The sequence below is a fragment of the Procambarus clarkii genome, chromosome 3, assembly GCF_040958095.1.
Source record: "Procambarus clarkii isolate CNS0578487 chromosome 3, FALCON_Pclarkii_2.0, whole genome shotgun sequence".
Lineage (NCBI taxonomy): Eukaryota > Metazoa > Arthropoda > Malacostraca > Decapoda > Cambaridae > Procambarus > Procambarus clarkii.
In genome coordinates, this window is record NC_091152.1 from 17,725,304 (window position 1) to 17,742,589 (window position 17,286).

General features: G+C 44.8%; 1 protein-coding gene across 7 annotated transcripts in view; it reads left to right on the forward strand.

Annotated features, from left to right (window-relative positions):
* Rho1 (ras-like GTP-binding protein Rho1) overlaps positions 1-17,286 on the forward strand; it is a 96,704-nt gene that overhangs the window by 54,954 nt on the left and 24,464 nt on the right. The window contains exon 1 of one of the 7 annotated variants that reach the window (XM_069329598.1): positions 5,256-5,357. The exons of 1 other annotated variant lie outside the window; for it this stretch is intronic. Coding sequence is in view for 2 of the 6 variants with exons in the window: in XM_069329579.1 (XP_069185680.1) it covers positions 6,409-6,481 (73 nt within the window). In the remaining 4 variants the exon portion in view is untranslated. Of the gene's footprint in view, positions 1-5,255; positions 5,382-5,488; positions 5,571-6,393; positions 6,482-15,456; positions 15,616-15,868; positions 15,914-17,286 lie in introns of those variants that run through there. 5 more of the 7 variants (XM_069329596.1, XM_069329558.1, XM_069329579.1 and 2 more) reach the window with 5 other exon arrangements.

Below are 17,286 nucleotides of genomic sequence, written 5' to 3' on the forward strand. Positions count from 1 at the left end.
TCTCCTGTTGAGACAACTGAGTCTGTCGCCCAATTCGTTGTTGCTGGAACGCCTGTCTCTTTAAGTCAGAAACATAAGCCTGGCTCCTCTTCTTCATCCTCCCCGGTGGCTATGAAGGCATCGGTTCCTTCCTTGCCCCCCCCCCCACCTCTAATTCTGTCGCTACGTCCCCTCCTATTTCGGTGGTCAGGCCCCTGTCCCAGCTATGGAGGTTTCTTTAGCCCCTGATTCCCTCTTGGTTGCTGCCCTTCCTGTGGTGCACTCCCTGGTTTCTGCCCCCCCCCCTCCTCCTGCTGTCCTTGACTGCCCCTCTCTGTTGTCTCCTCCTCTGGACCCCGTCCGTTTACCTCTAGTCTGTCCTCCTGCTGTCCTTGACTGCCCCTCTCTGTTGTCTCCTCCTCCGGACCCCGTCCGTTTACCTCTAGTCTGTCCTCCTGCTGTCCTTGACTGCCCCTCTCTGTTGTCTCCTCCTCTGGACCCCGTCCGTTTACCTCTAGTCTGTCCTCCTGCTGTCCTTGACTGCCCCTCTCTGTTGTCTCCTCCTCCGGACCCCGTCCGTTTACCTCTAGTCTGTCCTCCTGCTGTCCTTGACTGCCCCTCTCTGTTGTCTCCTCCTCCGGACCCCGTCCGTTTACCTCTAGTCTGTCCTCCTGCTCTCCTTGACTGCCCCTCTCTGTTGTCTCCTCCTCCGGACCCCGTCCGTTTACCTCTAGTCTGTCCTCCTGCTGTCCTTGACTGCCCCTCTCTGTTGTCTCCTCCTCTGGACCCCGTCCGTTTACCTCTAGTCTGTCCTCCTGCTCCCTTCACTCCATTCTTACTAAGTTTTCCCATGCCCCCTAACCTTGATATCGCTGAACCTGATCCTGAGCTTATTTAATGTGCTGTGTTCTTCTTTACCTTTATTTTTAAATTGTTCTCTGTTGCTGTCCCTTCTCTTTTTGATAATGTCTATTCTTCAATGGAATATTCGTGGATTTTATGCCAAGTTCCATGAACTCCAACTTCTAATTACACAGTTTACACCACTTTGTGTTTGTCTCCAGGAACCAATGCTTGGTGCTCGTCCTGGTCACTTTCGTGGTTATTACTTTCTCTCCCCCTTTTGCTGGGGCCCATAACTCTACTGCTCTCTTGATTCGCACTGATATTCCCTTCGTCCTCCTACGTTTTCAGTCACTTATCCAATGTTCTGCTGCCCGTGTCTTTGTGAGTAAATGGTATACAGTCTGTTCCATTTATCTCCCCGCAAATGTCCTGCTTTCTCTTCCTGATCTTAAGACTGGACTCCTTGCCAGAGCCTGTGCTCCTGTTGGGTGATTTCAACTGTCGGCATACCCTCTGATGTGATGTTCTGACAAACACCCGGGGTCGCTTTCTCGAACAGTTCGTCCTCTCTTCTTCCCTGTCTCTTCTGAATTCTAGTGAGCCCACTCATTTGTACTCTCGGATTCGCACCCTTTCCTGTCTTAATCTGTCTCTCTGCTCGTCGACTCTTTACTTAGATTTCACGTGGCGGGTTCTTGATGACCTCCATAACAGTGACCATTTCCCCATCCTTGTTGCCTTTTTTTCTCTTCACCCTCCCCTAAGTGGCAGTTTGCCAAGGCTGACTGGAACCTATTCACCCTCCGTGCTACTCTCTCTAATCTCTCCACTCTGCCTCTCCCTTGCGACCTCCACCTTTTTCATGACACTGTCTTCGACGCTGCCCTTCGTTCTATTCCTTACTCTACCTCCTGGGGCACACGGAAGTGCATTCCCTGGTGGAAGGCAAACTGCATTCGGGCTATCCGCTGTAAGTGGATAGCCCGGAAGCCTGGATAGCCTGGAAGAAACTCCGACACCGGCAGATGGCTGATTCTTTCATTTTGTTTAGGAAGGTAAGTGCGGTGGCCTGTAGGACCATCCGTACAGCTAAACATGAGAGCTGGAAATCTTATGTTTCCACCATTACGTCCGATACTCCTCTGTCACAGATCTAGAAGAAAATGTGCAAGATAGCGGGTAAGTTTATTCCAGATGTCTCGCCAGTCCTTCACCTCTGTGGTACTGTTGTGGCGGACCAGTGCTGGTCACGACCAAACTGGGTTCCCACTTTTCGACTGTTAGCTCCGGTTCTCATCTTCCTCAATCCTTCCTTCTTTGTAACCCCATTCTTGATTCTCATCCCTTAGATTTCTGCACTCATCTCTGACTTACCTATAACGATCTCTTCTCTCTCTGAACTTCAGTCTGCCCTGGCCCTCAGCGGTTCTATGGCAGCAAACACAGATGACATTCATTATGAGATGCTTCGCCATCTCCCTCCATGCACGTCTCAGTTTTTACTGAATCTGTATAACCAGGTTTCGGAGTCGTCGTCGATCCCTGAGAACTGGCTCGATGCCGTTGTACTCTTTATTTGGAAACTGGGGTCTCCCGGGATATCCCCTAAGGACTTCCGCCCTATTGCCCTCACGAGTTGTGTCTGCAAACTCTTTGAACGCATGGTCAATGTCCGTCTGATGTGATTCTTAGAACACTATAACCACCTCTCCCCTTCTCAATTCGGTTTTCAGAAGTGCCGCAGCACAGCTGATGTCCTGGTGAACTTGGAGGTCTATATTCGTACTGCTTTTGCTGCGAAGACCTCCGTTGTTGCCGTCCTTTTTGACCTGGAAAAGGCTTACGACACCACCTGGAGATACCATATTCTGTCCCAACTTCTTTTTTGGCCTTCGAGGGCCTCTCTCTTCCTCTAAAGCTTCCTCTCTCATCATTCCTTTAGAGCAAGGCTTGGTGCCACTCTCTCTGCCTCTTTCCGGCAATATGAAGATGCTCCCTAAGGTAGTGTTCTGAGCACTACTCTTTTTCTGGTTACCCTCAATGGTCTTCTTTCCTCCCTTCCTTCTGGCATCTTCTCCGCTCTCTATGTCGGCGATCTTACCAATTGCTGTCGAGGTGATGATTACCCTCTCCTTCAATGGCGGCTTCAACTTACAATTGATGCCGTGTCGTCTTGGGCCACCAATCATGGCTTCAAGTCATCTGCAACTAAGACTTGTGCCATGACTGTTACTCGTAAGCAAGTTGTTCTTCGTCCCTTTTTGTCATTTTATGGTCATCCCCTTGTGTACAAAAATTTCACTAAGCTTTTGGGGTTAATCTTTGACACTCGTTTGTCTTGGTCACCCCGTGTTTCTTACCTCCGGGTTGAATGCTCTAAGGCCCTTAACCTATTTAAGGTTTTGTCCCATATTTCTTGGGGAGTAGATAGGTGCACACTCCTCTCTTTACATTCCTCTCTCGTCCTGTCTAAACTCGATTATGGTTGTCCTGCTTACTCATCTGCTTTTCCTTCTACTCTTCGCCGTCTTGATGCTTTGCACCAAACTGGGTTGCACCTCGGCTCTGATGCCTTTCGCTCGACTCCTACCCTCAGCTTGTATGTAAACACTGGCTTCCTGTCTCTCCAGTACCGCCGTGATCGCTACTGTCTTCACTACCCTGCGCGGTCCTTACAACACCCTCACTCTCACCTATGTCATGCTTTGACTTTTACCCCTCCTGTTTCTCTTCATCACCTCCCTCTTTCTGTCCGATTGTCTCACCTGCAAAATTCTCTTTCGGTTAGTATTACTAATATTTCTCCTCGTGTTGTCCCGTACTTGCCCCCATGGAAGGTCCCCCCTTCCTAAATTTTGTAAATCCCTGACCCACTTCACAAAAGCTTTTACCCCTCTTACAGTTCTGAAATGCCTTTTCCTTGAACACTTTTCTTCACACTCTCGCTCCATTTCCATCTTCACCGATGGGTCTAAGTCTGTAGACGGTGTTGGCTACTCTGTTGTTTTTCCTGACCACACCTATATGTGTTGCCTGCCTCCGGAGACCAGCATCTTCTCGGCAGAACTTTATGCTATTCTCTATGCTCTTCGTCTACTGCTTTCTCATTGTCAATCCTCCTTTGTGGTGGTAGTTGACTCTCGTAGTGTCTTCATGGCTCTGGAGTCCTTTAATTCAGTCCATCCAGTGGTAGTCGAGATTCAACATTGACTGCAACCCAATTTGCTGGGTTCCCAGCCATGTTGGTGTCTTTAAATGATCGTGCAGACGCTGCCGCTAAGGAAGCTGTCCGCTCTTGTCCCATCTCCCTTAAAGGTATTCCTTATTCTGACTTTTACCCAGTTATTCATTCCTCCATCCTTGCCCATTGGCAGGGTTGTTTGCCTTCTGTTACTGGTAACAAACAGCGTACTCTTAAGAGTAGTGTGTCCCTGTTGCCTTCCTCCTACCATCGTAACCGGCGGTGGGAAACAGCTCTGGCAAGGTTGCGTATTGGCCATACGCGCTTAACTCGTGGACACTTAATGGAGCGCCGCCCTGCTCCTTATTGTCCAAACTGCCTTGTCCCTCTTACGGTCGTGCATATCCTTGATGAATGTCCTGACTTCCAGGACGAGCGTGTGTCTTGCTTTCTGACCGTCCCTCGCGGTCACTTGTCCCTCGGTAGAATTCTTGGTGAATCAGATACTTTTGATATCGTTCGCCTTATGCGTTTCTGTTCTCGTATTGGCATCCTTGGTGATATTTAGCGCCCTCTGATTATTCCGCACATTTGATGGTGCTACATAACCTTCTCGGCTTGGTGGCTACTTTTGATAATTACTTACTTACATGTACTGTATACATACGGTAGCTCTTGCATTGTATACATATGGTAACTCTTGTATTGTATACATGCGGTAGCTTTGGTTGTTTTAGCATTGTATACATATGGTTGGTCTTGCACAGTATACATACGGTAGTTATTGTGTTGTATACATACGGTAGCTTTAGCATTGTATACATATGGTAGCTCTTGCATAGTATACATACAGTAGCTCTTGTACTGTATACATACGGTAGCTCTTGAACTGTATACATATGGTAACTCTTGTACTGCATACATACGGTAGCTCTTGAACTGTATACGTCAAGGAGCCGGTCGGCCGAGCGGACAGCACACTGTACTTGTGATCCTGTGGTCCCGGGTTCGATCCCGGGCGCCGGCGAGAAACAATGGGCAGAGTTTCTTTCACCCTATGCTATGCCTATGTTTCTTTCACCTTCTGTTACCTAGCAGTAAAATAGATACCTGGGTGTTAGTCAGCTGTCACGGGCTGCTTCCTTCTTGGGGGTGGAGGCCTGGAGGCCTGGGGGCACTAAAAAGCCCCGAAATCATCTCAAGATAACCTCAAGATAAGACTCTGCCCCCCCCCCCCCCCCCCGCCACTTCGGGTAACACAGTCTGAGGAACAACATCACGGAGTGAGGATTTACGCGGGAAACTTGGCTTCAAAGAATCAAAGTTAGCCAAAGAATCTGCCGTCGAAGGAGTTGAGTATAACTTTGGATTATCTGTAAGTAGTGTGAGAACAATAGTACACCAAGAACTTCAACAAAACCTTGTATGAGGCAAAGGAAATCGACACCAGTAATTCCAATCATCATCATACTGTCAAGCAAGAGAAGCCACACATATATGAATCATCCAATAACATCAGTTGGCTGCTATATGTTACTACTGCTCGGCTTAGACTCTGCTATAGGTATCTCTGGGTATTTTCACGACCTGCTGATGTAGACCTGACCAAATGTAAACTGTGTCAACAAAATTAATAGGCTGTAACTAGCTCATCAAAACTACAACTTAGCTAAATTAATTGTGACATTCAGTCCCTGAGCCCATTATGTACCTTTGTAACCCCTTTACACTACCGCCCCACAGCATGGGTATGGGGTGCATAATAAATTAACTAAACTAAAAATAAAAAAAGTATTTTATCTATGTGTACAATCTGATGCGGTTAATTATATGGACCCTGCACTCTGTGTTCTAGGTAGTCTAGGTGGCTACTGTGTCAAGCACAAGGACATGGTAATTCTCGCCCCATTAACAGGACTACACAACTACTGGTGTCGCTCCTAAATAGTCATAGTGATGCACAGAGTATGGGGCGACCTTGAAGCCTCGCATATTGAGGCATTCTACACCTATGTGTTGGCGTCATCGTCTCTCACATATGGTGCGCATCGTCTCCTATAACACATGAATCATGAGATAATCACCGAGATTGGCTGCTGTACGTATCGGAAATACCATCCGCCTCGTGGGTGCGGGGGGGTGAGGAGGGATGCACATGGCTCAGTGGTCGACGTGACGACCATGTTGCTGGTGTACTGTAGGTGTGCCAGAGTTAATGCCTGATCCTCGTACGCTCAATAGTGGTGTGCCAGAGTGTGCCAGAGTTAATGCCTGATCCTCGTACGCTCAATAGTGGTGTGCCAGAGTGTGCCAGAGTTAATGCCTGATCCTCGTACGCTCAATAGTGGTGTGCCAGAGTGTGCCAGAGTTAATGCCTGATCCTCGTACGCTCAATAGTGACCATGTTTCGGAGGACATTATGCTACTTTGGGAGGCGTATTGTATTCGCTTCCCGGCGGAAGAGTGGCCGGACAAGTATGAGATTTTTTCGTAGTCTGTGTGTTTGGTGTGTGTTTGGTGTGTGTTTGCTGTGTGTTTGGTGTGTGTTTGGTGTGGTGTTGTGGTGTTTTGTTGTATTTTTCGCTTGTTTTCTTGTGTTTTTGATGTCGGCCCTTCAGGCCCGTGTTTAGTGACTATATGGTTGTGTAATGATTTGTTTGTTTCTTGATGTACTTTGTTGTTGCATTCTTGGTCCTTCAGGCTAGTTGTTGTGTTTCTGCCTGGTTTGTTTTCAGGTGTGCGTGTTTGTTATTGTTTGTTTTGGCCTCGCCTTTTGTTTACGGGGCGGATGGCTTGGTGTGTGTTTTTTTTATTAATGTATTGATTTTATGTTGCTTTACCAGTTGTACGTGTTTGGACAGTCTTGTGTTTGCACTGTTCTGTTTCCTGCTATGCCTCTTGTTGTATGTTTTGTTTCTGGAGGTGTTGTTTTGTACTGTGATTGTTGGATTGTCATTGTATTCTGTTTTGTGCTTTGATGTATGCTGTATTTTTCGTGTTTTTCTTGTGTATGTGTTTTGTTGTGCTATGCTGTCGGCCCTTCTGGCCGGTGGTCTATTGTTTTCCTTTATGTATTCTGTAATTTTATTGTATTTAATTTGCATGCTCTGCATGTAAAAATAAAAAAAAAATAAAAAAAAAATGTTGCTGGTGTGTGAGAGAGGTAGAGCACCTATGGTCCCTCCACAGTGCACACATTTAACAATGATCTAGTACCTAACACTGAGATGTTCGCCGACCCTTCACTCCGGCCCCCGCACCACCCGATAGCCACAACTTTGTGACAATAAACACCAGGCCTATTACAATGACCCCCAAACTGCGTACTTTGAAACCCACTGCCACAATACTTGGACTTGCATGGAGGGAAACCCATACACCAGAGATGCTCTAGCTCTTTCACAGAGCTCTAGCCACGACGAGGGAGCGCATGATGGAAAACTGGGAAAGGCAAGATAACTGGGGAAACATTTGATACAAGTCTCAACTCTTCACCCTCCCCTCTCCTCAGCCAGGCACGGAAGGATATGGTAATAATGAAAGGCGATAAGATAGGCCAAGTGTGCGACCCTCACTCTATACACAAAGCAAGCAAGTTGGCAGGTGCTTGTAGCAACCATCTCTAGCTTTATCTGTCTTCCCTCAACACACAATAAAGATTAAATACCGCATACGATAATAGAAAAATAATCATTAACTTCAAGTTCCACAAGAAACCCTGAACAAGGGCATCCTCTGCATGCTTGCTTCCCTTAGTACCAGGAAATCCTCTACTTGAACTGTATAATATTTTCCTTTACAAGTGTTGTCCCAGTGTGGAACTGTGAGTACAGAGGTGAACAGTACCACTGACCTGAACGCTGGCCCTTTACTCTGAGTATGCAATAATGATTTACCAACGTCCAATATATTAAGACAACTTCTAGATACAACGATTCATGATCGATAATTGTAATTTACTGAAAGCCTACCAGGCGTCCATGGAGAGTGGGCAATACAGAATAATGGAACAGGAGCCGAGGCTGTAGACAGGGAAGAAACTGAATTATAAATTCAAGAAGTTGTAACTTGTGATTAAATATGGCCGGGTACAGATGACAGTAGATTAGAAAGTGTAACAGACAGTTCGATAGGTACAGACACTACAACAGTCCTCGATAGAGAGACAGACCAGAAGGACAGACATTTGCAAATTCTGTGTAAATAGCATTTGCAGACAGATATTATGGAAACATAAAGGGATTATAATGCAGCTACCACCATCCCAGAAAATATCTAAATATACTTAAGAAAGGAAAATGTCGCTTTGGATCGTCATGTATGTTTTTCCATCCTGACATGTACGAAGCCTCACTCGAGGAAAGAAAATGCTATAACCTCAGCTGCTCATAGTTTCCTGTGAAAGGCACATAAGCACATAACACAATACCTTATATATATATATATATATATATATATATATATATATATATATATATATATATATATATATATATATATATATATATATATATATATATTTTATTAAATATGACCGAAAAAGTAAGATTAATAATTCTAACACGAATTTTCTCAATCTTTCGTACATTATGCTTCACTGTTGGAGGTAAATCAAAAATCACTTCTCCAAAATTCATTTTTATTTCTAGTCTGACGCGACACGGGCGCGTTTCGTAAAACTTATTACATTTTCAAAGACTTCACAAATACACAACTGATTAGAACTTGCGTTTCCCTGATTTTATATCTACATTTGAGTGAGGTGGGAAGGGTGATGTGGCATTACATTTGAGTAAGGTGGGAAGGATGATGTGGCATTAGAGGATATTAATAGGGTATTAAAAGTATCAACACAAGACAGAACACGAAACAATGGATATTGAATAGAAGTGTTTGTAGAAAGCCTATTGGTCCATATTTCTTGATGCTTCTATATTGGAGCGGAGTCTTGAGGTGGGTAGAATATAGTTGTGCAATAATTGGCTGTTGATTGCTGGTGTTGACTTCTTGATGTGTAGTGCCTCGCAAACGTCGAGCCGCCTGCTATCGCTGTATCTATCGATGATTTCTGTGTTGTTTACTAGGATTTCTCTGGCGATGGTTTGGTTATGGGAAGAGATTATATGTTCCTTAATGGAGCCCTGTTGTTTATGCATCGTTAAACGCCTAGAAAGAGATGTTGTTGTCTTGCCTATATACTGGGTTTTTTGGAGCTTACAGTCCCCAAGTGGGCATTTGAAGGCATAGACGACGTTAGTCTCTTTTAAAGCGTTCTGTTTCGTGTCTGGAGAGTTTCTCATGAGTAGGCTGGCCGTTTTTCTGGTTTTATAGTAAATCGTCAGTTGTATCCTCTGATTTTTGTCTGTAGGGATAACGTTTCTATTAACAATATCTTTCAGGACCCTTTCCTCTGTTTTATGAGCTGTGGAAAAGAAGTTCCTGTAAAATAGTCTAATAGGGGGTATAGGTGTTGTGTTAGTTGTCTCTTCGGAGGTTGCATGGCTTTTCACTTTCCTTCTTATGATGTCTTCGATGAAACCATTGGAGAAGCCGTTATTGACTAGAACCTGCCTTACCCTACAGAGTTCTTCGTCGACTTGCTTCCATTCTGAGCTGTGGCTGAGAGCACGGTCGACGTATGCGTTAACAACACTCCTCTTGTACCTGTCAGGGCAGTCGCTGTTGGCATTTAGGCACATTCCTATGTTTGTTTCCTTTGTGTAGACTGCAGTGTGGAAACCTCCGCCCTTTTCCATGACTGTTACATCTAGAAAAGGCAGCTTCCCATCCTTTTCCGTCTCGTAAGTGAAACGCAGCACGGAACTCTGCTCAAATGCCTCCTTCAGCTCCTGCAGATGTCTGACATCAGGTACCTGTGTAAAAATGTCGTCAACATACCTGCAGTATATGGCCGGTTTCAAGTTCAAGTTTCAAGTTTCAAGTGTGAACTTGAAACCGGCCATATACTGCAGGTATGTTGACGACATTTTTACACAGGTACCTGATGTCAGACATCTGCAGGAGCTGAAGGAGGCATTTGAGCAGAGTTCCGTGCTGCGTTTCACTTACGAGACGGAAAAGGATGGGAAGCTGCCTTTTCTAGATGTAACAGTCATGGAAAAGGGCGGAGGTTTCCACACTGCAGTCTACACAAAGGAAACAAACATAGGAATGTGCCTAAATGCCAACAGCGACTGCCCTGACAGGTACAAGAGGAGTGTTGTTAACGCATACGTCGACCGTGCTCTCAGCCACAGCTCAGAATGGAAGCAAGTCGACGAAGAACTCTGTAGGGTAAGGCAGGTTCTAGTCAATAACGGCTTCTCCAATGGTTTCATCGAAGACATCATAAGAAGGAAAGTGAAAAGCCATGCAACCTCCGAAGAGACAACTAACACAACACCTATACCCCCTATTAGACTATTTTACAGGAACTTCTTTTCCACAGCTCATAAAACAGAGGAAAGGGTCCTGAAAGATATTGTTAATAGAAACGTTATCCCTACAGACAAAAATCAGAGGATACAACTGACGATTTACTATAAAACCAGAAAAACGGCCAGCCTACTCATGAGAAACTCTCCAGACACGAAACAGAACGCTTTAAAAGAGACTAACGTCGTCTATGCCTTCAAATGCCCACTTGGGGACTGTAAGCTCCAAAAAACCCAGTATATAGGCAAGACAACAACATCTCTTTCTAGGCGTTTAACGATGCATAAACAACAGGGCTCCATTAAGGAACATATAATCTCTTCCCATAACCAAACCATCGCCAGAGAAATCCTAGTAAACAACACAGAAATCATCGATAGATACAGCGATAGCAGGCGGCTCGACGTTTGCGAGGCACTACACATCAAGAAGTCAACACCAGCAATCAACAGCCAATTATTGCACAACTATATTCTACCCACCTCAAGACTCCGCTCCAATATAGAAGCATCAAGAAATATGGACCAATAGGCTTTCTACAAACACTTCTATTCAATATCCATTGTTTCGTGTTCTGTCTTGTGTTGATACTTTTAATACCCTATTAATATCCTCTAATGCCACATCATCCTTCCCACCTTACTCAAATGTAATGCCACATCACCCTTCCCACCTCACTCAAATGTAGATATAAAATCAGGGAAACGCAAGTTCTAATCAGTTGTGTATTTGTGAAGTCTTTGAAAATGTAATAAGTTTTACGAAACGCGCCCGTGTCGCGTCAGACTAGAAATAAAAATGAATTTTGGAGAAGTGATTTTTGATTTACCTCCAACAGTGAAGCATAATGTACGAAAGATTGAGAAAATTCGTGTTAGAATTATTAATCTTACTTTTTCGGTCATATTTAATAAAATATGTCTACAGGAAAGACTGCTACCAAAATATACTAATATATATATATATATATATATATATATATATATATATATATATATATATGTATATTTTGGTAGCAGTCTTTCCTGTAGACATATATTATTAAATATGACCGAAAAAGTAAGATTAATAATTCTAACACGAATTTTCTCAATCTTTCGTACATTTCTTTTCACTGTTGGAGGTAAATCAAAAATCAATTCTCCAAAATTCATTTTTATTTCTAGTCTGACGCGACACGAGCGCGTTTCGTAAAACTTATTACATTTTCAAAGACTTTAGTTTACAAATACACAACTGAATAGAACTTACGCATCTCCGATTTTATATCTACATTTGAGTGAGGTGGAAGGGGTGATGTGGCATTAATCAACACAAGACAGAACAAGAGGTGGCATTAATAGGGTATTAATTTCATCAACACAAGACAGAACAAGGGGTGGCATTAATAGGGTATTAATTTCATCAACACAAGACAGAACACGAAACAATGGGTATTGAATAGAAGTGTTTGTAGAAAGCCTATTGGTCCATATTTCTTGATGCTTCTATATTGGAGCGGAGTCTTGAGGTGGGTAGAATATAGTTGTGCAATAATTGGCTGTTGATTGCTGGTGTTGACTTCTTGATGTGTAGTGCCTCGCAAACGTCAAGCCGCCTGCTATCGCTGTATCTATCGAGATATCTATTGGTCCTATTGGTCTATTGGTCCTATTGGTCCTATTGGTCTATCCTGTTGGTTGGGAAAGCCTATTGGTCCATATTTCTTGATGCTTCTATATTGGAGCGGAGTCTTGAGGTGGGTAGAATATAGTTGTGCAATAATTGGCTGTTGATTGCTGGTGTTGACTTCTTGATGTGTAGTGCCTCGCAAACGTCAAGCCGCCTGCTATCGCTGTATCTATCGAGATATCTATCGAGATACAGCGATAGCAGGCGGCTTGACGTTTGCGAGGCACTACACATCAAGAAGTCAACACCAGCAATCAACAGCCAATTATTGCACAACTATATTCTACCCACCTCAAGACTCCGCTCCAATATAGAAGCATCAAGAAATATGGACCAATAGGCTTTCTACAAACACTTCTATTCAATACCCATTGTTTCGTGTTCTGTCTTGTGTTGATGAAATTAATACCTTATTAATGCCACCCCTTGTTCTGTCTTGTGTTGATGAAATTAATACCCTATTAATGCCACCTCTTGTTCTGTCTTGTGTTGATTAATGCCACATCACCCCTTCCACCTCACTCAAATGTAGTTATAAAATCGGAGATGCGTAAGTTCTATTCAGTTGTGTATTTGTAAACTAAAGTCTTTGAAAATGTAATAAGTTTTACGAAACGCGCTCGTGTCGCGTCAGACTAGAAATAAAAATGAATTTTGGAGAATTGATTTTTGATTTACCTCCAACAGTGAAAAGAAATGTACGAAAGATTGAGAAAATTCGTGTTAGAATTATTAATCTTACTTTTTCGGTCATATTTAATAATATATGTCTACAGGAAAGACTGCTACCAATATATATATATATATATATATATTCAGATTCAGATTCAGATTCAGATGTTTATTCAGGTAAGGTACATACATACAAGTGATGTTACATTAATGGATTGATATATAGATACAGCTAGTACATACAATGCCTAAAGCCACTATTACGCAATGCGTTTCGGGCAAGAAAAACATTAATATCTAGAACTTAATACTAATTGAGCATAAAGAATAAAAAGTGTTGAGAACAAATACAAATAAAGATAAAAAAAGGGGGAACATGACTGAAAAAGCAGCACAAATACAATAGGTTGACAAACAGTGTTGATTAAAAAAAAAGAAAATAACGGACATGGGTTGACAATAGAGGAGTGAGGTAGGTTACAGGGAATTTATTAGGTAGTGTTTAGTTTTTATCTTAAACTGGTTGAGAGAGGTACAGTCTTTAACATGGTTGGGAAGGTCATTCCACATTCTGGGTCCCTTGATTTGCAGAGCATTTCTGGTTTGATTAAGTCGTACTCTAGGAATATCAAAACTGTATTTATTTCTGGTTTGATGCTCATGGGTTCTGTTACAACCTTCTATGAAGCTTTTGAGATCAGGATTGGCATTACAATTTAGCGTTTTGTATATGTATAGTACACATGAGAGAATGTGCAGTGACTTAATGTCTAACATATTCAGGAATTTGAATAGGGGTACCGAGTGATGTCTGGGGCCAGAATTGGATATTGTCCTAATAGCAGCTTTGTGTTGAGTAATTAGAGGACGTAAATGATTTTGGGTAGTAGAGCCCCAAGCACAAATACCATAGTTGATATATATATATATATATATATATATATATATATATATATATATATATATATATATATATATATATATATATATATATATATATATATATATATATACACGCATGAGAGGATGTGCAGTGACTTAATATCTAAAATACTCAGAGATTTGAGTAGGGGTACCGAGTGATGTCTGGGGCCAGAGTTGGATATTGTCCTAATAGCAGCTTTGTGTTGAGTAATTAGAGGACATAAATGATTTTGGGTAGTAGAACCCCAAACACAAATACCATAATTGAGATAAGGATAGATGAGAGACACACAGAAATCACAATAGCGTGATGCATTAATTGATGCGAATCCTCGTCACGGCCCTTGTGGATTTGTTCATAGATGAGAGAGTAATAGAGCGTCACCAGGGCAGGGCGAGATACATAATATCTGATCTTAGAAAGAATGCCAACAGTTTTTGAAACTTTTTTTTATATATTTAGAATGTGTCCCTAGAAATTCAGCTTGTGGTCAATGAGAACGCCAAGGAATTTGCCATCTACTTTCTTACAAATTTGGGTATTATTTATCCTGAGATTTATTTGATTTGAGGATTTATTGCCAAACAAAATATAGAAAGTTTTGTCAATGTTGAGGGGTGAGTTTGTTGGCAGTTAGCCAAAGAGGGACTTTATTTAGCTCATTATTCACTGTGACATTTAGAGCAAGGGGGTCAGGACTGGAATAAATGAAGGCTGTGACGTCAGCAATTAGAATTGGTTTGAGGTGTTGAGAGGCATTTGGAAGGTCATTAATGTAGATGAGAAAGAGGAGAGGGCCAAGTATGCTGCCCTGAGGAACACCAATGTTGATGGGTAGGGTGGGAGAAATTGTGTTATTCACAGAAACATACTGAAACCTGTCACTAAGGTAAGATTTGAGGTATTGCAGGGAGTGTCCTCTGACTCCATAATGATGTAATTTAAGAAGAAGGTTTTGGTGGTTGACAATGTCAAAAGCCTTACGCAGGTCCACAAATAACCCAACAGGGAACTCATTTTTACTACTACTAATCCTGACAAATTTCTTATACAATGTATTTGTTTATACTTTATTACAATACATCTTTATACCTTCTTACAAAGTATTTTTATACTTTCTTACAATGTACCTGTAAAAAGTTTTTCAATTTTGCTAGAAATTACCTTCTTAAAATTATATGTCAGATTAAAATGAGGAGAGGAGCGTGAGGGAGAGCATAGAGGAGTGTGAGGGGTGAGCACACAGGAGCGTGAGGGGCGAGCACATAGGAATGTGAGGGGCGAGCATAGAGGAGCGTGAGGGGTGGAGGGAAGCGTGAGGGGGGGGAGCATAGAGGGAGGGGAAGCGTGAGGGGGGGGCATAGAGGGAGGGGAAGCGTGAGGGGGGGAGCATAGAGGGAGGGGAAGCGTGAGGGGGCAAGGGGGGGGGAGCGTTAGGGGGCCAGGGGGGGAGCGTGAGGGGCGAGCATAGAGGAGTGTGAGGTGTTGAGGGGGCGAACATAGAGGAGCATGAGTGAGGGGCGAGCATAGAGGAGTGTGAAGTGGGCAGGGGGCGAGCATAGAGGAGTGTGAAGTGGGCAGGGGGCGAGCATAGAGGAGCGTGAGGAGCCAACATAGAGGATCATGAGTGAGGGGGCGAGCATAGAGGATCATGAGTGAGGGGGCGAGCATAGAGGATCATGAGTGAGGGGGCGAGCATAGAGGATCACGAAGGGCCAACATAGAGGATCATGAGTGAGGGGGCGAGCATAGAGGAGCATGAGGCGCGGGAGGCGCGCGTCACTTGTCGGGCGAGCATTGTGGGAGTGACGTCACACATTCCTGCTCCCTCACGCCCGGGACCCGAAGGTGTGGCTCAGCAGCCATATTGGATCCCGGCCGCGTCGCCCTACCCGTCTTTCCCGAGGTATACCGGCGCCCGTGCCCTCGCCCGCTGCCCTGGGCGGGGCAGGGGCACGCTGCAGGGGGCGCCGCACCCGCCTCGCCGCCCACCACGCCCACACCCCCGCCACCACTCGTACAAAGTGCAAGTGAAATACGAGACTTGAAAAGTCAAAGAGAGTTGGTGGCTGCCAGTGGCCTGTTGGACTGTGAGGGGTGTGTGAGGGGCGGTGAGGGGCGTGTGAGGGGCGGTGGGGGGCGTGTGAGGGGCCCAGAGGTGTGGTGTGAGGCAGCAGGAGGCAGACGTTGTGAGGGAAGGAAGGGTGTGTGTGAGGGGTAGTGTTGGGCGGGGCCGCCACCACAGTCTCTCAAGACAGTGACCGTCGCCTTCTACGGTGTCACAGTACTCTCTAAGTCACCCCTCGTCTTGTTCCTAGTGTTGTGTCCCCCCCACACCCCCCCCCCAACATCTTAATTCATTAACTCGCTTTTGTTGTGATTTACGTCAATAAGAGTGTGTGTGTGGGGGCCGAGGCTCGCCCGTGGGACCAGGAGCTGAAGCTTGACCCTGAGGCTGCCTCACAACGTCTAGTGGGTCAACAATATTATTTAGCAAGATTTGGTCTCATGGTTTGATCACTTGTACCAGCCTATAGGCCTATGGCCCTCTGCTGTTGTCATAGTTTGTGGTGGGGGTGTGGTAGTGGGGTTGTGGTGGTGCGTGTTGGTGTGGTGGTGTGTTGGTGTGGTAGTGGGGTTGTGGTGGTGCGTGTTGGTGTGTTGGTGTGGTAGTGGGGTTGTGGTGGTGCGTGTTGGTGTGGTAGTGGGGTTGTGGTGGTGCGTGTTGGTGTGGTAGTGGGGTTGTGGTGGTGCGTGTTGGTGTGGTAGTGGGGTTGTGTTGGTGTGGTAGTGGGGTTGTGGTGGTGCGTGTTGGTGTGGTGGTGTGTTGGTGTGGTAGTGGGGTTGTGGTGGTGCGTGTTGGTGTGGTAGTGGGGTTGTGTTGGTGTGGTAGTGGGGTTGTGGTGGTGCGTGTTGGTGTGGTAGTGGTGGTGTGGTAGTGGGGTTGTGGTGGTGCGTGTTGGGGGTGTGGTGGTGCGTGTTGGTGTGGTAGTGGGGTTGTGGTGGTGCGTGTTGGTGTGGTAGTGGTGGTGTGTTGGTGTGGTAGTGGGGTTGTGGTGGTGCGTGTTGGGGGTGTGGTGGTGCGTGTTGGTGCAGTGGTGGTGCGTGTTGGGGGTGTGGTGGTGGTGTTGGTGTGGTGGTGCGTGTTGGGGGTGTGGTGGTGGTGTTGGTGCAGTGGTGTTCGTGCGTGTTGTTAGTGCAGTGGTGTTGGTGTGGTGGTGCGTGATTGTGGTAGTGTTGGTGGTGCATGTTGATGGTTCGGGGCATTGATGGTGCTCGAGTGAAAGACTTTGTGTTCTTGGTGCAAAGTCACCGGTAAATGGATGGTGTTCACAGTAGTCCTTAGTACTAGCACCCACGGTGTACATAATAGTGCATAGTACTAGCAGTCGCAGTGTACAGAGTAGTCCATAGTACTAGCAGTCACGGTGTACAGAGTAGTCCGTAGTACTAGCAGTCACGGTGTACAGAGTAGTCCGTAGTACTAGCAGTCACGGTGTACAGAGTAGTCCATAGTACTAGCAGTCACGGTGTACAGAGTAGTCCATAGTACTAGCAGTCACGGTGTACAGAGTAG